The following is a 22,164-nucleotide window of genomic DNA, read 5'->3' as shown; positions in this document are numbered from 1 at the left end:
GCAGCTTTGGCCCTCTGTCTTCTTTAAAGGAAGGAATTACATAAAACTAAACATGGAAGAAAAAGAATCCACAACTTAAGGGTTTCCAGAGGACCTGGGTTCAGTTCCCCGCACCCACATGGTGTCTAACAATCATCTGTAACTCTAGTTCCAGGGAACCTGATGCTCTCTCTGGTCTCCCTGGGCATTAAATATGCATAGTACATAGACGACAGACATGCATGCAAAACATCCATAGACATAAGTAAAATAAATAAAACATAGTGCTAACTAAGCATGGGAGACTACACCTGTATTCCTAGCATAACCTGAGACAGGAGTAATTCAGACTGTCCTTAAATCCTCCTGCTTCAGTCTACAGAGAGCTGAGATTATAGGCAAAAGCCACCACACTCTCTGCTGGTGACTTCTTTTTTTTTATTTTTTTTTTCTTAAGATTTTTTATTTATTATATGTAAGTATACTGTAGCTGTCTTCAAGACACTCCAGAAGAGGGCGCCAGATCTCGTTGCGGATGGTTGTGAGCCACCATGTGGTTGCTGGGATTTGAACTCTGGACCTTCGGAAGAGCAGTCAGGTGCTCTTACCCACTGAGCCATCTCACCAGCCCTGCTGGTGACTTCTTTCTCTTGTGAGAGGGTCTCCCTATGTAGTTCAGGCTGGCCTGGAATTCACCTCACTTAGCCTCCTGAGTATTGGGACTAGAGGTGAGCTAGCATGCTCTGCGTGAATGCAGATCCTAATCAGGTCTGTCCACAACTCCTTGCTGGTTAGGAGTTTCTGCCAGGAGCTGGGGAGATAGCTAACTTGGAAAAGCACTTGTTGGCAAGCACAAGAACCTGAGTTCATTATCTCCACCACTCACATAAAAGCTAGGCCCAGTAGTAAGTACTGTAATCCAAGCACTGCTAATGCAGAGAAAACCAGATGTCTGTAGCTCACCGGCCAGCTACAGCTGAACTATGTGAGCTCCAGGTTCAGTGAGAGACCCCGTCTCAAAACACAAGGCGGATAGATAGGCTGGAAAGATGGCTAGGCTCTTGGCAGAATTTTGGTTCTCAGTACCATGGGCAGCTACAATGGTATAATGTAGAAGTTTGGTCTTTCTTCCTTACAGCTACATGCTCCCAGAAATACGACTGAGAGTGAAATGTATTTATGAGTATCTTGGCCATATAGCTAGGTTCTTCTCTGACTAGATCATAATTTAAAATAACCCATTTATTGTAATCTACTTTCTGCCATGTGGCTTGTTATCTGTGCTCAGGTACCACGTGTCTGTCTTGTCACATCTTCCTGAGTGTTCTCTGTTCTGTCCTGAGTTCAGTTACCTGCTGGTTTACTTCCGTCTCATCTCATTCAAGGGCAAATTTCTCTCGCCTCTCACTATTTCCCAGAATTCTTTCTCTTCCTGCTAGTGACCCACCTCGTATTTCCTGACTCAGCTCATTGCCCATAGGTTTTTTTATTGACACATGGTGCTTATAAGAGATTCTTTCTCTCTACAGTGTAATTCTAGCTCCAGGGATCCAAAGTTCTCTTCTGGATTCTGTAAGCTCCTACACTCACATGTGAACACTTCTTACAATATACACACAACATTTAAAATAAAGAGGTCACCAGGTGGTGGGTATATGCCTTTGATCCCAGCACTCAGGAGGCAGAGACAGGTGGATCACTATGAGTTCGAGGCCAGTCTGGTCTACAGAGTGAGTTCCAGGACAACCAAGGCCACACAGAAAAACTGTCTTGAAAAAACAAAATCAATCAATCAATCAATCAATGGGATCTATATGGGCACCTCCATACAAACTCATACATAACAGACACAAGAGTGTGAACTCGAATCACACATGATTCTAATACAAGCATAGACTGGGGGTACTGGGGAGAAAAACCACTCCACAGACAGTGATCATCAGTGACAGGAAACTATAGATTAACAGTCAGCTGTGGTGGCACATCTATAATCTCATGGAGGGAGGGGGAAAGAATTCAGCCCGGCCTAAGGTACAGAGGGAGACATTGTTCCAAAAACAAACAAAGAGACATATACATAAAATAACAATTCATGTGCAAAACACATAAGAGTGTGAAGCAGAGCATACAGCAATGGTTCTAGCACAAGTATGGACTGAGGGGAAGAGAGGAAATGACTGCACAGGCAAAGTCACCCACACTCTAATGAACTCTGTAAATACCAACTTAACATCTTTTTATTATGTTAACATCTTTTCATGCACATTTCATATTAACAAAGTTAATAAGCTAACAGTCACAAAAATGCTAGAAGTGATGACCTGAAGACAGGCTCACATTTTTGCAAGTAAAAATGACCTTTCAAAATGAAGACCCATAGTCATTTGACAAGAGTAAAACATACTTCTACCAAAGAATTTACCATTATGTATATTAAATAATAAAACTCTACAAATCATTCAAATTAAATTTCAAATGGTAATCATATTGTATTTCCTTCACTGAATCTTGTTTGTAGAGAAAACAATTGGAATGTCTTTTATAGTCAGCTAAGATATCTCAATGGAAGCCCACATTAGCATGTCTGGTTTTTATAGCCTGCTAAGATATTTCAATGGGAGCCCACATTAGCATTTTCTGGCCACTCACACTTCTGCTCCATTTCCTTCATCTCTTCAGGGGGGATTTTCAGCTTGTCGACATGTTCTCTCACCACACTTGCCCATTTCTGTAAGGAATCCAAAGCAGTCCAAGGCTTTGACATATCAACAACCAACATGACCAGAGTGTCCCTCAGAGAAAGGGCATCCAGAGAGAACTTGAGTAGCCCTTTGTGGTATAGATCTCCATCTAAGATCCATACATTACATCTTGTTTGATCTACAAAAAAAACAAAACAAAACAAAAGAAGCCACAGTTTCTTTTAACAGCACTATTAAGTCATTTACTTATACACAGGAGATGTCTGTTGGCATTGATGAAGGTTTACTCTTTGGGTCAAATGTGACCGTTCAGAAAGGGTTGACATGATGTAACAGGCAGCTACAGGATGAGAGCCTCCTTCCTTTTTCCTACTCCTTAATCAAGGTCAAAACAGTAAATATTATGTTTATATTTTACCATCAACAGACAGAGCTGTACCAAAAAAAAAGCTGGGCAGTGGTGGCACACGCCTTTAATCCCAGCACTCGGGAGGCAGAGGCAGGTGGATTTCTGAGTTCAAGGCCAGCCTGGTCTACAAAGTGAGTTCCAGGACAGCCAGGGCTAACAGAGAAACCCTGTCTCGAAAAACCACAAAAAAACAAAAAACAAAAAACAAAAACAAACCAAAACAAAACAGACAGAGCTGTACATACTCAGAAAGGACAGTGTCCTATGGATGAAAACAGGGCTGTGCAAGTGAGAGCCACTACAGGGACAATTACAATTACAGAAGGAGATGAGGAAAGGGTGGAGGAAGGGTGGGCAAAACAATCACCACACTGAGGAAAGGGAACTCAAAACTGAGGCTGTTTCTTAAGGCTGGCCGGAAGGCTAACATGCCACATGTACAAACACACTAACAGCTTAAAACTATACTATCTGAAACTCCACTTCACACCAACAGAAGCTTGTCTATACCTAACTAGTCACTGACCCAAGTGACATTCTAGAACTCCTGCTGAGCGATGACAAACTGGACAAAACCCAACTGTGGTGGGGAGCAGCAGAGTCCCTCCGAGTTGACTGAGGAGGCCACACTCACCATCCCTGTCTTCGTCGTGCACATTTAAGTACAGGTACTCCAGTCCTCTTCCCTTCTTGTACTCCTCTATGCCCTGAATTCTTCTTATGAGGCTTGTCTTCCCAGCTCCGTCTTCACCTACATACATACATTGTTTAAAAAAGGGCAGTTTTAATTGTAGTGTGGACCAGGGACACATCATAGCACCATGTGAAGGCAAGGTAATCCACAGAAGACTGCCAGGCAGCTGCACCCTGGGGACACAGACTCCATAGCAGACTTCCTTCTCCCAGTGCTGCTGCTACCTGGTTAAAGCTTGTCCATCCTGCTCTAAATGATGTCTTCCATGGGACAGAGTGACAAAGTCAGATGCCACAGCTTTGGGAAGTGCCACATTTACAGCAGCCTAGATTAGTCTGTAAAGTGTGAAGGGCTCCCTCTAAGCCTTCAGTCTGAAGATTTTCAGTTATATAGAGAAACTTTTGTTTGTTTAAAGACCAGAGTACAGGCAAGCTTACAAAGTATACCGCAATTTCAGTGGGCAAGGATGATAACAGAGCCACCAACCTCCTTTTGAGTTTTTAAAAAATAATTACTTTAAAATTAGGTGAATGAATTGAGGGTGGTGCTCATGAGTTCAGGTGTCTGTGGAGGCCAGAGAATCTGACTTCTCTGGACATGGAGTTACACATTGCTGTGAGCCACCCAACATGGGTACTGGGAACCAAACACAGATTCTCAGCAAGAACAGAGGTTTTCTAAACCACTAATCTGCTTCTCCAGTACTCTCCATCTTGTCTTTTTGAGAAAAGGTCTCACTATGTAGCTCAGGTTGGTCTCTAACTTAAAATCTGTCCCCGGCTGGGACTACGTGAATGCCACCACTCCTGACCTAGGAACAACTCCCAGTGGCCTGGTCTGAGTCACGCCCACACTGCAGAGAGTACATGGCTCACTGGACTGATCAGGACAGGGAACTGGGTCCTCAGCAGAACCATCACCGACCATGAGACACGGGGCTGGGAGAGCAGAGGAGGGACAGTAAGTTGGGCAAGAAAAAAGAAGAGAAGGGGGCTAGAGAGATGGCTCAGCGGTTAAGAGCAATGACTGCTCTTCCAGAGGTCCTGAGTTCAATTCCCAGCAACCACATGGTGGCTCACAACCATCTGTAATGGGATCTGATGCTCTCTTCTTGTATGTCTGAAGACAGCTACAGTATACTCATTAAATATATATATATATATATATATATATATATATAAATCTTTTTTAAAAAAAAAAAGAAGAGAATGACTATGGAATAGACAAAAGTAAGAAATAGCCTTAAAAATATTAATGTTAGTGAAGTGTATGATTTAAACTTGGCAGAGAAGAAAAGTCTAAGAACTGGGATGTAACTTAGTTGGCAGTCTTGCCTGACATGCACAAAGGCCTGAGTTCCTTTCCAGCACAACATAAACTTGGTATGGAGAAGCATGTCTGCAATCCGGTACTTAGTAAGTAGGGGCAGAAGGTTCAGAAGTTCAAAGTCAGCCTCAGCTACAAATTAAGTCTGAAACCAGCATAGACTACAGGAGACCTCGTCTCAATATTTTTCTTCATCATATTTTTATTTTATGTGTTTGTGTGTAAGAACTTTGCCTGCACATATGTCTGTGCACAAAATGCAGGCTTAGTGCCAGTGGAAATGGCCCTGCCTAGAGCCCTGGAGATGAAAGGTGTCTTTTCAGTTAAAGCTCCCTCTTCATTAGATGACTCCAGGTTCACCAAGCTGAGGGGAAAACTAACCATCACGTACCGGAAGTAGTGGTGCACACCTGCAATCCCAGCACTTAGTAGAATGAGGTAATGGATTGAGAGCTTGAGGCTAACCTGGGCTACATAGCTAATTCACGTCAGGCTATATATACTATAAACCTCAAACCTCCAAGTCCCAAAATAGAAGGTACCTCACAGCATTCACTACCATATTTCATAGTGGGAGGCTAGTTATTTTCACAAATCATTTCTTTTTTTAAATCTTTTTTTTTTTTAAGATTTATTTATTTTATATATGTGAGTACTGTCTTCAGACACACCAGAAGAGAGCATTGGCTCCTAATACAAATGGTTGTGAGCCACCATGTGGTTGCTGGGAATTGAAGTGCTGAGCCCTCTCTCCAGCCTACAAATCATTTCCAATACTCCATTATGAGCAGTAATAACCATCAGTATGCGTCAGAAGTTTGACATTCATTCATTCATTCATACATGCATGCATATGTACATATTCAATGGGATCAGTACAATGAAAGGCATTTGCACTCTGTTGTTCACTGCAGCATTATCTATCCACAATGACAAGATATGAAACCCAATCCAAGAATCAGAATCAGATTAATGAATAAAGAAAGTTCAGTAAGACTAAGCATGGAAGTACAGAGCCATTCAGGACTTGGAAGGCAGAAAGATGATGAGTTGGAAACCAGCTTAGGCTACGTGAGACCCTGTCTCAAAAAAAAAATAAAAAGGATAGATACACAGAAGATTACTATAAAGTCATGGAAGAAATTCTGGCATTTGTGAAAACAGGGCTGAACTCAGAGGACACAATGTTAAGTGAGATAAGCCAGGCACAGAAGACAAATACCACAAATGCCCTCCTTCTACACAGAGCTGGAAGCTGAGCTCACAGACAGAGTGTGAGGTGCGCGTTCCCAGGATCTGGGGAGCTGCTGAGGCAAAGGCACAAAGGTCACAGTCTCAGGTAGATGGAAAGGCGGTATGAGAGCTCTCCTGCACTGCAGGAAACACCATGTCATGAGGGGACTATGAGGGGGCTGCCTAGAGCACACAGCAGCATGGGGTGGGGGTAGGGGGGCACTGTCCAGAGCACGCTGAGGCTTCTTTTTTTTTTTTTTTTTTAGATTTATTTATTTATGTATTATATATAAGTACACTGTAGCTGTCTTCAGACACTCCAGAAGAGGGAGTCAGATCTCGTTATGGATGGTTGTGAGCCATCATGTGGTTGCTGGGATTTGAACTCTGGACCTTCGGAAGAGCAGTCGGGTGCTCTTACCCACTGAGCCATCTCACCAGCCCGAGGCTTCTTATTATAAGACCAAAACATATGACATGACAAGCTATTGCCCAAGGTGCATATGCCCCACACAGTATGTTGTGCACAGCAAGCATGTATAATTTCACCTAATTAAGAAAATGAATGTGGCAATTAAATAAGTATTCTGCACTACTTTTATGTATACTATTAAACTAGCCATCAAAACAACAGATTAGGTTGAAAACAATAATATCTATGATAATAACAGTAATTCCCAGGATAACCCATCATGCTTAAGCTGGAAATAAAGCTAAGCGTTGCAAAGTCGGATATGTCAAAACTGTTGTAGCTTAATATAGCATTAACTTATATCTTTGTAATTGCTTAAGAACTATAAGGAGGAGAATTTCTACCATCACCCCAGGAGGCTGGAGCAGATTCTCACATTAAAAATCATTTTAGTCACTGGGCGGTGGAGGCACACGCATTTAATCCCAGCATTTGGGAGGCAGAGGCAGGTGGATTTCTGAGTTTGAGGCCAGCCTGGTCTACAGAGTGAGTTCTAGGACAGCCAGGTCTACACAGAGAAACCCTGTCTCAAAAAAAAAAAAAAAATCATTTTAGTCACCCTGTTAGAACTATAGAAGTGCTTAAGAGAGCTGCACCTGCATACAAACCATACACTAGAAATACAAAACCCACCTGCCACAATCACTGTCCAACTCAGGAGAGAGGATTCTAGTATTCCACAAGTCAGACAGCTTTCCACCAAAGGCAACACTTCAGCCAAACCTTGCAGGATTAATTAACCACCAGGAGTTAATCATTTCAGGAAGAGAAAGTAAGTGCAAAACCCAGGCACAAGAAGCTTCCTTCTAACAAGGACAAACAAACACTTGTCATGGCGGCACAGCCTACAGTCCCAACACCACTCTGGGAAGTGAGGTAAGATCCCAAGTTTGAGACTAGCTTGGGCTATATGGAGAGTAGACTGACCAAGGGGACAAGCCTGAGGCCAGCATGCCAGGTTAAGAAAGTTAAACTGTCCTTATGACAATGGAGAACCACCAGCAGTTTAGATATTTTAGAAAGACTGTGTGGCAGAAGCCAGAAGCCAGACTCTTAAATTCAAGTCTGGGAAGCTGAGCAGTGGTGGTGCACGCCTTTGATCCCAGCACTTGGGAGGCAGAGGCAGGCGTCTTTCGGAGTTCGAGGCCAGCCTGGTAAACAAAGTGAGCTCCAGGATAGCCAGGTCTATACAGAGAAACCCTGTCTCGGGAAAAAAAAAAAAAAAGAGGCTGAGGCTGCTGCTCTGTGATAAAGCACTTACCCAGCACACATCAGGCACCATGTTCTGCCCTAGAACCACCTCTAAAATCCTAACCCAGATACTATTGTAAATAAAATGTGCCCCCTAGCCTCCTCACCGCCTGCTGACTCTCCACAGAGCTCACTAGCACACAGCTTCTGTACTTGGGTCTCTACCTGGGAACTGCAGAGGCCACATATCTGTCTGTTTTGTTCATTGCCCTACTGCTAAGAAGTGTGACAAAAATATCTATTCATCTCTAGGCTTTTACAGAGTGACCACTGAATGGTGCCACCAACTCAGTGTTAGCCCAGAATTCTTTTGAGTTTCATAAATTCCCTTTCCTATTTTAAAGAATAGTTTAGCCCAGATGTGACAATGTCAGCACAACTTTAATCCCAGCACTCTGGAGAACTCACTCACTATGAGTTCAAGGCCAGCCAAGGCCACAAAGTAAGACCTGTCTCAAAAAACAGATTTATGATTAACTGGTCTGAAAACCAAAGTGCTAAGAAGCTAAAGCAAAAAGTAAAACTTGACAGGAATGTTGACACATGTCTCCGTTTCCTACAACACTATGCTTAAAGTAGGTAAATGGCTCTATAAAACTGGGGAATGGGGCTGGAGAGCTGCTAACAATGCCTGCTCTTGCAGACTGGACTTCAGCTCCCAGAATGCCTGTTGGGTGCCTCACTAACTCCACCTCTAACTCCAGCTCCAGAGATCCAGCATCCCAGGATCCTCTTGGGACCTTCAAAGGCATTCATCACACATGCACACACATAAAATATAGAAACTTTTCACGATGAGGCACAGGTTTGGAGATATATAGTTCAGTGGCAGAGAACTTGCCTAGCATGCACAAGGCACTGGGTTTGAATTCCAGACACGAAAAGAAAAGAAAAGAAAAGAAAAGAAAAGAAAAGAAAAGAAAAGAAAAGAAAAGAACGGGCAGTGGTGGCGCATGTCTTTAATCCCAGCACTTGGGAGGCAGAGACAGGCGGATTTCTGAGTTCAAGGCCAGCCTGGTCTACAAAGTGAGTTTCAGGACAGCCAGGGCTACACAGAGAAACCCTGCCTCGAAAAACCAAAAAAAAAAAAAAAAAAAAAAAAATACTTTGATGGCTTATTTGTTTTGTTTTGTTGTTTTTGTTTTTTTGAAACAGGGTTTCTCTGTGTAGCCCTGGTTGTCCTGGAATTAACTCTGTAGACCAGGCTGGCTTCAAACTCAGAGATCCACCTGCCTCTGCCTCCTGAGTACTGGGTTTAATGGTGTGTTCCACCATGCCCAGTTTAAAATCTTTTTAAAAATTACTTTTACAATAATTTACTTTCTGTCTGTCTGTCTGTCTGTCTTTCTCCCTCCCCTTCCCATCCCCCATGCATATATGTAAAAGTGTGCATGTGGAGGTCAGAGGACAGCTTGTAGGACTTGCTTCTCTCCTACCATGTGGTCCCAGGGTTCAAATGTAGGTTAACAGACTGGGTGTCAAGCTCCTGCACCCACTAGGCCATTTCTCAAGCCCTGTAGTTAAATCCTAATGGCCCAAGGAGTACAGCACAATGGATCATGGAGCACACCACCACCCCAGTACCGAGAAAGGACCTGGTGAGGCAGGAGACCTCAAGTTTGGGGACTAACAGTGAGTTCCAAGCTAGCCTAGGATCCCTTGTCTCAAACAACAAACAAAACAAAAGCTCCTGTAGGCAGGTTCTCTGGCCAGAAGCAGAACACGGAGGATTTGCTTTTGAGGAAATTCCAGACTAGAAATCACCCACTCTTCTCTGGCAGAACTGGCTACTTCCTCATGCCTCGGGCACTGAAGACCCCTCCTCACCAGCACTCACGTCAGATGCTCACCGCCAGCCACGCACCCTCTTCACAATATGCCTCATTGCAATGGCTTGCCCTGGGCCTCTACCACACCTGTGAAAACTGCTAGTGACTCAGGCTTACAGAACTTGAGGCAATACGCCAGGCATGGCAGCACTCCCCTTTTATCCCAAGAGAGACAGAAGGATCTCTTAGTGTGGGGCCAGCCTGATCTACATAGCAAAGGACCTATTAAGTAAATAGAGGTGAAATTCCATCAAGCCAAGAACCCTGTAAGTGATATTAAAATAAGTTTATCTAAATTTCCATCTTTGTAAACTAGATTTTCTTTCTTTTTTGTTTTGTTTTTGCTTTGCTTGTTTGTTTGTTTGCAGACGGGGTTTTCTCTGCATAGCCCTGGCTGACCTGGAACTGGCCTCAAACTTAACCAGTCTCTTCAGGACTCGTTTTTTTTCCCTGTACAAACGCCTAAGAATTAAAAAAAAAAAAATCTAAGAATTTTCTCTGCAGAAAATAGATTTTCTTTTTCTTTTTAAATATTTATTTATTTTATGTACGTGAGTACATTGTCCCTGCCTTCACACTCCACAAGAGGGCATCAGATCCTATTACAGATGGTTGTGAGCCACCATGTGGTTGCTGGGAATTGAACTCAGGACCTCTGGAAGAGCAGTCAGTGCTCTTAACTGCTGGGCCATCTCTCCAGCCCAATAGATTTTCTTAAAGAGAACATACTTTCACTTTTTTCTTCTAGCACTGGGAACTGATCACATGACCTCACAGCCCCTGAGTAGGCAAGCACTCTACACTGGGCTTGTCCTTGGTCCGGGGAGGCGTAAAGTGTTCCAAAAGCAGACTGAGGCTGGACGTGCTCCCTCTGAAGACAGAAGCAGGAGGAGCATTGGTCTGAGACTAGCCTGGACTACATATGGAGACTCCCTCCAAACGTGAGGCACAGGGAGAGGAAAGAGATAGCCTGGATGAATACTATTATAATAGTTATTTTCATGTCCACATACAGATGCTAGAAAGCGTTCCATGGTTAATAGCTAGAAACCTCATTTAAGCGACAGGCCACATGGGTCTCTCACAGTCTTTTATGGCCTCTAACATTTAAAAAAAAAATGACATTTATTTTGTGTGCTTCTGTGTTTGTGTATGTGTGCATGTTTGCACAGCATAAATGTGCCATGGAGCATACGCAGAGGTCAGAGGATTACTGGCCCTTGCTGTTCCGTTGCTTCCACTGTGCAGGTCCTGAAGCCCATTTCAGGCCATCTGACTTGTAGCAAGCACTTTTCCACACTGAGCTACCTCACTGCCCCTCCCCTGCAGCTCCATAACAAAAGTCATTCTTAACTTGTTGGTCATTCAAAATCACTATGGGACAATCCCTGAATGTCAGCTGGAAACTGCTTTGCCCAGCCAAGGTTCTTTCAAGAGCCCTGGCCATGGGAAGAGCCCAGGTCTGACCAGTGAATGAGCAAGGCTTGTTGATCGCTGGTGCAGACAACAGTAATGCCTGTATTCTAAGTCATCTGTCAGTTCTCTGCTCAAATAAGCCACTCACAAGACCAAGCGCTTCACAGAGCTTTCGTTTTCTCTACAGCAACCACAGCTATCAAATCTCATTCCTTAGCTCAAATTTAAAAACCAAAATGATCATAAAATCTCTGAATATCTACAAAATCATCAGATGTGTATAAGGACAAATATATGCTGGTGATCCCTGAAAGAAGATCTCTAATTCGGGGCTGGAGAGATGGCTCAGCGGTTAAGAGCACTGACTGCTTTTCAGAAGGTTCTGAGTTCAAATCCCCGCAACCACATAGTGGCTCACAACCATCCGTAATGAGATCTGACGCCCTCTTCTGGTGCATCTGAAGACAGCTACAGTGTAGTTAGATATATAATAAATAAATCTTTAAAAAAAAAAATCTCTAATTCAACAAAGGGATGTAATGTGTGTATATATATATATATATATATATATATTCACACACACATGTATATATGCATATATAGTATATATAATATATACAGGATATAACACATATAATCTATATATGTCTATGTGTATATTGTATGAGGTGAGGGTGAGGGAGACCTTTGCCATGGTGTATATGTGGTGTCAGAGAACAACTTGAGGGCTTAGTTCTCTCCTTCCACCATGTGGATGCCAGGGATCTAACTCGGGACATCAACCTTGGCAACAGGAGACTTCAGTTACTAAGCTGTCTCACCAGCCCATATTAAGATACTTTGATGGCTTTTTTGTCTTGTTTTGTTCTGTTGTTTTTGTTTTTGTTTTTTTAAACAGGGTTTCTCTGTGTAGCCCTGGTTGTCCTGGAATTCACTCTACAGACCAGGCTGGCCTCAAACTCACTGAGATCCACCTGCCTCTGCCTCCTGATTGCTGGGATGAAAGGCGTGCACTATCACCACCCTGCCAATATACTTTGTAATGTTAATTTACAGATGAAGAATTCGAACATTCAGATCATCTCTAGCTGTAACATACCATCAGCAGCTGTATGACACATCAGGTAAGATGAGATCAGATCCCATCTCCACAATGGTGGACTAAAATTCTGTTACTATTATCATTCACTGGATGTGTGACATGTTAGAAATGAAACTCCTCTGTAAGACCACCCGCAGTACTTTAGAAGAGCATCATGAAGCATATGAAAGTGAGAAGTCACACTCAGCGGGTGCTATAACTGCTACCATGGATACCAAAGCACTGTTCCCAGGCCTCACATAAGTTAACAGGATACAAAGAGGGTAGTACTGTCTGAAACTCAAAGCAACTGAAACCCCGCCAGTGCTCCTGAACACAAAGCCACACCATGACCGTGTGCCGGATCAGCTCCCCCATCCCTCATGACAACGTGTCAAATTAAACAGCACTGTGCATTCTTTTTTCTCCGTCTTCTCTTTTGCTGAGACACTGTACTCCTGCTTAGCATAGGTCTGGAGCCACACACCTTCTCTTGCAGAGCTTTGGCTGGCATCTCCACAGCCCCATCAATCAGGGTATACATCAGGATAAACTGTCAAGAAAGAATCCCCAACCTGTCACCTTGACCCTGCATGATATAAGATGAACCAGCATGTTCTAGTGACAAAAGCCACGAGGGGTTTTTATTTTGTTTTGTTTTTGAAACGGGGTCTCTCTATGGAGTCCTGACTGTCCTGAAACTCCCTATGTAACCAGGCTGACCTTGAACTCACAGAGATCCACCTGCCTCTGCATCCCAAGTACTAGTGTGCCACACCACACCCAGGCTCAAGAGCCTCAGATCTTCCCTTTTGTCTTCTACTGGTTGTGCAGAAAATCCAGAGAGATGGGGCCTTTTGATCTGCGCCCATCTCTCAGTGGGCATCTCCCTCCTTGGATGGTTAGAATGGGAACAGAACTCAGTGCCATGAGCAAACCTTCTTACACGCCTGTTCAGACTAAATGTTCAGAAACATCCAGGAGTATCTGCAGAGCAAGAAGACAAAGCTAATTTGAATTCTCATCAAACTGTGAAGCCCCAGTCTGCAAAACAGCAGAGCCTTCTCATCACCTGGGAGAAGCTCAGCACAAGGAACTGACACAACACACACAAGACAGCTCCCTTTACTCAGCAATCCCCATTACACGAGAACTTTACTCTCAGTTATAATTCCAAGTCTCACAGGCTGATTAAAAAGGAATTAAAAATTGGTTTAATTCAATAAACACTAATGCCAGTAAATGCTGATCCCAACGGCTGCCAACGCTCCTCTGTTCTGGAGGGCAAAGTCTCACTGAACTCTTTATCAGCAACTAGGGTATGTTCTACCTAAGAATTCCACTCTTAGGAACTGATCCCAAGGATAATACTGGATACATGGAATATAAGATGTAACAATAATGACCTGTAATCAACTATAATTATGATACAGCCAAATATGTTATTATTCAATTAGAAAAGATAGAGCTGGGCTGGCAAGACTCAGGATGTAAAATGCTTGCCAAGCAAGCCCAACAATCAGAGTTTGATCTCTGGATCCCACATAAAGGTGAAAGGGTTTCCCATGTGTACTCATGTAGAATTTCCATTCGTTTCAGCTTTATCGGAGATCAACTTTGACTTTACACGTTCATGCACAGTATTCTGCTAGACTTTTGGCTGTCATAAAGGCGTGTAAATAAGTTAGCATACATCAACATGAGGACTTTATTTAATGACTATTAGCTGGAACAAACACCTCTTTCTAGTCGGGCTAGAAAAGGCCTAAAGTGCCATCATCTACTTCTGACCGCGTCCCTATGTCTTAGGTTATGTATTCACTGCTTTTGCCGTTGTGAGAGAACCTGTTGCTACATAGCCCAACCACACACAGAACTCTCTAATACCACAGGCTGCTCTCAAACTAAACACCCCAGCCTACGGAATGCTCAGATCACAAATACGTAAGACAAAAATCTCATTATGATGTAATGTCTTTTGAGAATAATAAGAAAGTTGTCAATTTTCAAACAAAAAGGAGAAAACTAGATCAACCAAGTTATCCTCATTCCATACCATGCAGAGAATAATATATATTTAGGTATATATTTAAGTACTACATATGAATAATGAATATAAATAAGTAACTATATAAAATACCTATGTATTTAGTAAATATACATTTATATAATCATTCATACACCCACACACACACACACATATATATATATTTGGGGTGTTTTATTTGCTTTTTTTTTTTTTTTTTGGTTTTTTTTCGAAACAGGGTTTCTTTGTGTAGCCCTGGCTGTCCTGGAACTCACTTTGTAGACCAGACTGGCCTCGAACTCAGAAATCCGCCTTCCTCTGCCTCCCGAGTGCTGGGATTAAAGGCGTGCACCACCATGCCCAGCTTGTTCGTTTCTTTTGTAATAAGACCTCACTATGCTGCCCTGGCTGGTCTGAAGCTCATTATGTAGACCAGGCTGACCTCAAACTCACAGAGATCCACCTGCCTCTCTCTCCAGAGTGCTGGATTAAAGGCATGTGCCTTTGAATTCAGCAATAAAAATATTAAAAATATATAAACCCACGACTACTGACATGGATAAACCCTTGTTAAATGAAGTAAAGCACAGTACATGAAGTAAACGAATTTGACTATAAAATGTAAAAGTTTTATTTTTTATGATGTAAAGCTATAAATGATCAGCCTTATTTTCATTTTTATTTTTAAATCTTTAATTATTTTATATGAATTGCCGTTTTGCCTGAATGTATGTCAGTGCAATATCCACAGATGACAGAGAGGGTGCAGAATCCCAGAGGTCTGGAGTTGCAAATGGTTGTAAGACAAATGTGGGTGCCTGGACTTGAACCAGGACCCTATGGAAGAGCAGCCAGTCCTAAGTGCTCACTGAGCCATCTCTCTAGCCCCTTGCTTTCATTCTGAGACAAAGTCTCACAGAGCCCAGGTTGGAATCCAACTCTATGTAGCTGAAGATGACCTTGAACACCTGACTTCCCTCTTGGAGCCTCTGAGTGCTGGAAACCAGACAAGACTCTCCTAACTGACTTAACACCCCAAGCCCACATATGTCTTATGCAAATACAAATGGAAAGGTTTTAAAGAGGCCAGGAAATAGCAATAATCTTAGGTAATAGAGTTATGGCAGTTGTCTGTTTTGAAATAGAGTCTCACTATGTTGCTCTGCCTATTCTAGAACTCACTGTGTAGACCAGGCTGGCCTCAAACTCACAGAGATCCGCCTGCCTCTGCCCCCAAGTGCTGGGATTAAAGGTATACACAACACACTTGAGCGCTGGCTTCATTTTTTTTTTAATATTTTATTTTTCTTTCTCTAGCGTGCATGTACTGCTTTTAAGTGACTTTAAAGCATTTTAGACATAATGTCTTCAGTTCTTTTAATTCCAGGAAGTATGAAATTATCTCCAGTTATAGGTCAGGAGGTGGTGTCCAGACCCTGAGTCTCCTCACAGCTGCCTGGCCTAGGTGGACTCCGTCCTGTCTGTGGTGTCTCCACCTTCCTAAGCAGGTGTTCTCTCCCAGTCTCCCAGGCACAGCATGGCTGGCAGGCTGGCCTCACACTGACTTCATCTGACTCTGCGGCTCTGCGGACTCCCAGGAGGCCCTCACAAGCTTACAGAGGGCAAGAAGGAAAAGGGAAGCGTAGCCCAGTTTTCCGTGCATGACTCTGCACAGCATAATTCTAAAGCCCAGTGAGGAAATGAAGAGGTGACCTGCTGAGGCACTGTCCTGACCTCACGGCGACAACGGGCTTGCTCAGCTCACCCAATGCTAACAAGGCCCATGCGCTATCTATCTACCTTTTTTTCCCTAATGCAGGACTCTTCTGTTTGGCATTTCCTGTTCTTTCTGTTTTTAAGGGTTTTTTGGAGACAGGTCACATGTAGCCCAGGCTGAACTCTAACTCGCTATGGAATGAGGATGACTCTGAACTCCTAAGCTTCTTACTCTACCTCCTTCAGGGAAGTCCGTGCCTGCCGCCCACCTGCCTGCCCGCCCACCGGCCCACCGTGCCTGGCTACTCTGAACTTTCAGTGCTTTTACCTGATGAACCGTTCTAGCAGCCTGTATCTGTCACCCTCGGAGCTCTGCTTTCTGTTCCTGACAGTGGCACTGGGGGAAATGGGTCTACTCCCCTTAATTCTTAAATCTCTATCCAACTATAGAGAGTCAATTCATCATTCATGTAACATGTATTCACTGAGCTTCCACGGTGTCAAATACTGTAAACCATCCAATGAAACCTCCATTAACTGTCATCTTTGCCTAAGGTTAAAGCTAACGGCAAAGGGGTCACAGAAAGGGAAAATCCAGCAATTCCCGGTCATAGACCAAAGCTAGCCTGTTGCCTGTTTCTGTGAATGAAGTTTTATTGAAACACTGCTAGCTGGGCGTGGTGGCGCACGCCTTTAATCCCAGCACTTGGGAGGCAGAGGCAGGCAGATTTCTGAGTTCGAGGCCAGCCTGGTCTACAGAGTGAGTTCCAGGACATCCAGGGCTACACAGAGAAACCCTGTCTCGGAAAAAAAAGAGAGAGAGAGAGAGAGAAACACTGCTAAGTTGCATTCATTCATGAATTATCTGTGGCTGTTTGGAGACTAAGGAGCAGAACTAAAGAGTTGCAAAATACTACATGACTCACAAAGCATACATTACTTAGTATCTGATCCTCTACAGAAAACTTTTCTGACCCTATTTCAAGGTACCAACATGTCATCTGATCTTCATTATTGGTCTCTTTAGTAGTAATATATAGGGCTGGAGAGATGGCTCGGCAGTTAAGAGCACTGACTGTTCTTCCGGAGGTCCTGAGTTCAAATCCCAGCAACCACATGGTGGCTCACAACCATCTGTAATAGAATCAGATGCCTTCTTCTGGTGTGTCTGAAGAACAACTACAGTGCACTCACATACATAAAATAAATAAATGAATCTTTAAAAAATAAAATAAAAATAAAAGCAGTAACATATAATAAATCCATAACTTTATGCTAATCCTCAACTCAGTACTACATGAGACCACTCTTCTTTGTACCATTCTAACATGATAGCATCATAGTCTCATAATCAGTGACACCAGAAAACATGTTTCCTACAACTGTGGGACCCTGGTGATCTTTAATCCCTGTTCCTCAGGGCCTCAGGATGTACCTCAGTGTTAAGCATGCCGACTTATTCTGTATGAGGCTCCAGGTTCAATCCCCACTCCCCACTAAGAAAGGAGAAAGATACAGATGTAGGTAAAATGACTGAGTGTTGTCACAGTCTTCCTGGACTTCACTCTGAGCCAGGCCTGGGTAGATTAAATGACGCTTAGGACAAGTGTCAAGGATAGTTCTATCCCAAAGCCCGATAAGCACTTGAATTTTCTTCTTTTCCTGTTTTTTTTTTTTAGGAGCTTTTTTCTTTATGTTTATGAATGTTTAGCTTGCACGTGTGTATGTGCCCCATTTGTACACCTGACAAGGCCAGAAGATCCCCAGAACTGGAGTTACAAATGGTTGTGAGTTAGCAAGTGGTCCTGGGAACTGAACCTGGGCCCTCTGCAAGAGCAGCCAGTACTCTTAACCATCCGCCCTTCCTCTTGTTTGTTGTTGTTGTTGTTGCCTTCGTACCTAACTGGGAATGCCTTTGCATTCCTGATCCTCCTGCCTAAATCTCCCAAATGCTGGGATGCATCACCAGATCAGGAGCTTCTCTGGAAAGCCAAGGTCTCCCTATGCAGCGCCTCAGTGTGCTCCTCACGCTTTACCCTCCTGGGCAGTGGATTAGGCCAGGATTCTGTCAGCTATGGAGCTTGCCTGCTCAGACTTTTCCTCACCTTCCAGTCTCACCCAGAAGCCTGACTAAATAGAGATTAACTCGGACAGGGAATGGAGCTTTCAAGGCCGGTCAGGAGCCCACTGGCCCCATGAGTATCTGTCTCAGTCATGGTGTGCTTACATGGGTTGATACTCACGCAAAATTCACAGAATACTTGACATTAATGCATTTTCCAGTATTTAAGTTACCCTTAACCATTTTCTTAAAAAAATAAAGACGATCTAGTTTGTATTAAATTTCAATAACTTTGTGAGTTTTAAGAATAAAAAGACTTAGCCGGTGGCGCATGCCTTTAATCCCAGCACTCAGGAGGCAGAGGCAGGCGGATTTCTGAGTTCTAGGCCAGTCTGGTCTACAAAGTGAGTTCCAGGATAGCCACAGCTAAAGAGAAACCATGTCTGGAAAAAAAAAAAAAAAAAGAAAAAAAAGAAAAGAAAAGAAAAGAAAGGAAAGAAAGAAAAAGAATAAAAAGACTTATTCCAAAAAGAAAAAAAAGACCAGATTCTTTTCCTTTAAATAATTACTGATATTTTGATTCAAAAATAAGCATCGAGTAGTAAGAGTTTTGTATATGGCACTGTCACCCTTGTAGATAGTTTACAACTGCCTGTAAACCCAGCTCCAGGGGAATCTGAGAGCCGTGGCCTCTGTGGGCACTGCATTCATGTGTCTATAACCCCACCCCCACCAAGCCTGGGTGTTTTTATCCTACTTGGAGGACAGGTGAGGCAAGCTAAGGGTTAAATTGTGACTGATATGTGATATGCAGGGTGGATATGGAAGGGATTCAGACAAAGGCCTGTATCTCTCTCTCTCTCTCACTAGGCTATGTCTGAAATTCAAAGCCTTGTTAATGGGCTCAGACTTGTTTTCTTTTCTTTGAATATAGACTCCAGGGTTGGAGAGATGGCTCAGTGGTTAAGAACACTGACTGCTCTTCTGGAGGTCCTGAGTTCAATTCCCAGCAACCACTTGGTAGCTCACAACCACCTGTAATGGGATATGATGCCCTCTTCTGGTGTGTGTCTGAAGGCAGCTACAGTGTACTCATCATATACATAAAACAAATAAATAAAACCTTGAATATAGACTCCAAAACCCTACTATCATTCCTGAGTGACATACTAGAGCCAAGCATCTCCCTGGCCTGATAAACTCCTAACAAAGACAGCTGTAATGCCCACTGTGTGTTCCCTCCTCCTTCTACCTCCACAGACTGAACACTGCCACAACACCTGACAATTAAACACCTCCAAGCATTCTTTAAAGGAAGTTTGGGGAAGTAACTGCATTTGCATAAACAGTATTTTTTTTTAAATCAATGATTAGCCTTTTCCAGACCTAAAGAGGGCTCAAGGAAACCTTAATAGTACTGAAGGAAAAACATGACACTTGAAGCTTATATAATGACACCAGATGGAGCTTTCTAAACTATTAAGTTCATCGGAAGAAAATCTAGCCTAGGAGTACGGGGCCTCTGTACACCAAGTCTTGTAGACTGACCCAGTATTAGAAGATCTAGAAAACACCAGAAAGGTAAAAGACTGCCAATTTTTACTGCTGAAATTTGTAAAGAAATCTATTTAACAGAGTAATGAAAACATAATCTACTCCAAGGGGGTCATTCAGTCTTAAGTTCACTTTATCGGTACACAATCTGTCTACATTAATAACCTGTCTACAGTAGTAATTACAAACAGTCCCCGGAACTGGTTTTTGTTTTGTTGCTTTGCGGCTCTGTTTTATTTCTGCCCCATCAATACCACGTATTTGGGCAGTAATCCTTTCTTGTTTTTAAGGAAGGAGACAGGCTTAGTGGGCACAGGGCAATGGGAGCAGCAGGCAGAGTCACAACTCAACGGGGGGGGGGGGGGGGGGGGGGGGGGCAATTCACTTGTTAAAGACATCCCAGGAATGCTTTCTCATTCACTCAGGTCCCTCACAGGATTCTCTGCGGCCTGGCTTTACAGTGAGCCATTTGGCCCTCCCACAGTTCCAGGAGGTGGGCACTGTTTCTCCATAACCCTCCTTTGAAAGATGAATGGACCGAGGTTTGTGGACACCAGCAGACTTGCGTCAGATCGAGTGGTTTGTACATGTTTGTACTCAGTCCTGGCTATCTGCACGTGGTGCTTTCAATCACAGGAAAAGACACAATGCTAACTTTTCAACGAGCTTGACCACAGCTTCCCAAAGCACAGGCATGTGTTGTGGTGTGTGTGTGTGTGTGTGTGTGTGTGTGTATGTAACTGGTGGTGGTGGGGTCATAGAAAATGAGTCATTTCTTCCTACCGACTCATTCATTGTCACCTGTGGAGAATCTCAGGTAACTAAAACACTTCAAGCCCAGTTTCTCAGCCTTTTGGCTAAAATCAAAGAGTCTGAAGTCTCGAAACACCCACTTCCAAGTTGTAAACTATTACTGTCACCCTATTATACACTCCAATATCCTGCATGTAAAAAGAAAAGGTGGGGGTTGGAATTCCTCCCGGAGCTGGAAGGACCTGCAAAACTGTGAAGTGGGATTGTTTATTGTCCCTGGGTCCTTTATCCCCACTTTGCAGCCAGTAGGTTTAAAAAAAAAAAAAAAACTAAGAGAAAGGGGAGGCATGTCTCCCTTATTCCAGCCATTCGGCTGAGGGAACTAAATGAGAACGTTGTTCTACTGCCCTTTACAAATTTCAGAGTTATTAGGTGACAGTTAAAAAGGCAAGTGCAACCCGAGCACCCAGCACTGGGAGAACGGGAGAACGCTGATTCAAATAACACTCCTCACGACCCAGTCTCTGGCTCCTGTCAATTACACAAAAGAGTCTGCTATTAAATATTGATGGCATGCATTTGCGCTGGGGCTCTCACCAAGAGCCCTCTCATGCTACCAATCTCTGTCAAAAACTGTCCCCGTTTTTCTAGGTAGAATCCCAGACCACTGGGAGTGCCTCGGGTGTTATGTTCATTCTGTCTCTCCCAGAGGAGATGACAGAGCCACCCCACATCCCAGGGAGGAGAAAAGACCGGAGGGTCCAGGCTGGAAGGACCAGGGACCCCTTGTCCCCCCCCAGCTGTCAGCAGCAAGCCGGGAGGCGGGGCGCAGCCCGGCCCGAGTGTCCGCACAAAGGCAGTGGGCGAACGGATGTGACCGTGCACCCGGGCCACATCGGAGATCACTTACCCAGCAGCAGCACGTTCTTCCCGGTCGGGAGCTTGGAGCGCGAGCGCGTGGAGACCTCGCTGAGGATGCAGGACCTAACGGGGAGCAAGGCGCAGGCTAAGGCCGGGCCCGACCGAGGACGAGAACCGCCGGGCCCAGCTCCCGGGAGGCCCCGCCCGGCTCCCAGCTCCCGCGGGGCTCGGGGATCCCAGAGGCGTCCGCCCTGGCGAGATAACCCGCGGGGGACCGGAGAGGGGTGCGGTCCTTACCAAAGGTTCTGCCCGTCCTCATCGTCGCCCGCCGCGGGGCCGCCGCTGCCCGACGCAAGCTCGTTGGCTAGGGGTCCGCTGGCGTAAGTCGAGGCTAGCCCGGGTGGAGATGAACCGAACGAGCCGACTCGCCCCACGGCCGCCATCTTGGTCGGGAATCACACCACTCCTGACAGGGCTGGAAGAGCGAGGCGGCGGCGGCGACGGCGGTGGCGGCAGCGGCGGACGGAACCCGGATATGGACGCTCGGGGCTCGGGAGCGGACCGCGCCTGCGGGGGCGGGGACCAAGCCTGAGGGCGGGGTCTGGGGAGGGGTTGTCCAAGGAGCAGGGCGCTGCTGCACATGCGCGGCAGCAGACCGGGCCGCGCATGCGCGGGCTGATTCTCTGCTTGGACTGTGGTAATGCTGGTTTTCCCTGTGTCTCCAAGCTGAAACGCTGCCCAAAGTGCACCACCCGTCATCCCGGTTGCCCGCCGGGCGTGCCGGGCATGTCAGTGCGCGA

At 44.4% G+C, this 22,164-nt stretch overlaps 1 protein-coding gene across 1 annotated transcript in view; it reads right to left on the bottom strand.

Moving 5' to 3' along the window:
• The window catches only part of Dync1li1 (dynein cytoplasmic 1 light intermediate chain 1), a 37,501-nt gene extending 15,568 nt beyond the window's left edge, over nucleotides 1-21,933 (bottom strand). Inside the window, exons 1-4 of the mRNA XM_021171631.3 lie at nucleotides 21,662-21,933; nucleotides 21,414-21,487; nucleotides 3,725-3,841; nucleotides 2,629-2,859 (exon numbers count right to left, since the gene is read on the bottom strand). Of these exons, the coding sequence (XP_021027290.1) occupies nucleotides 2,629-2,859; nucleotides 3,725-3,841; nucleotides 21,414-21,487; nucleotides 21,662-21,807 (568 nt within the window). The 5' untranslated portion in view covers nucleotides 21,808-21,933. The remainder of the gene's footprint in view (nucleotides 1-2,628; nucleotides 2,860-3,724; nucleotides 3,842-21,413; nucleotides 21,488-21,661) is intronic.
• Nucleotides 21,934-22,164: the final 231 nt, after the last annotated feature.

Source organism: Mus caroli, unplaced genomic scaffold (assembly GCF_978045245.1).
Source record: "Mus caroli unplaced genomic scaffold, Mus_caroli_1 scaffold_11, whole genome shotgun sequence".
NCBI classification, from domain to species: Eukaryota; Metazoa; Chordata; class Mammalia; order Rodentia; family Muridae; genus Mus; species Mus caroli.
Note: the sequence above shows the minus strand (reverse complement) of the source record. Positions and strands in the feature narration are given on the sequence as shown.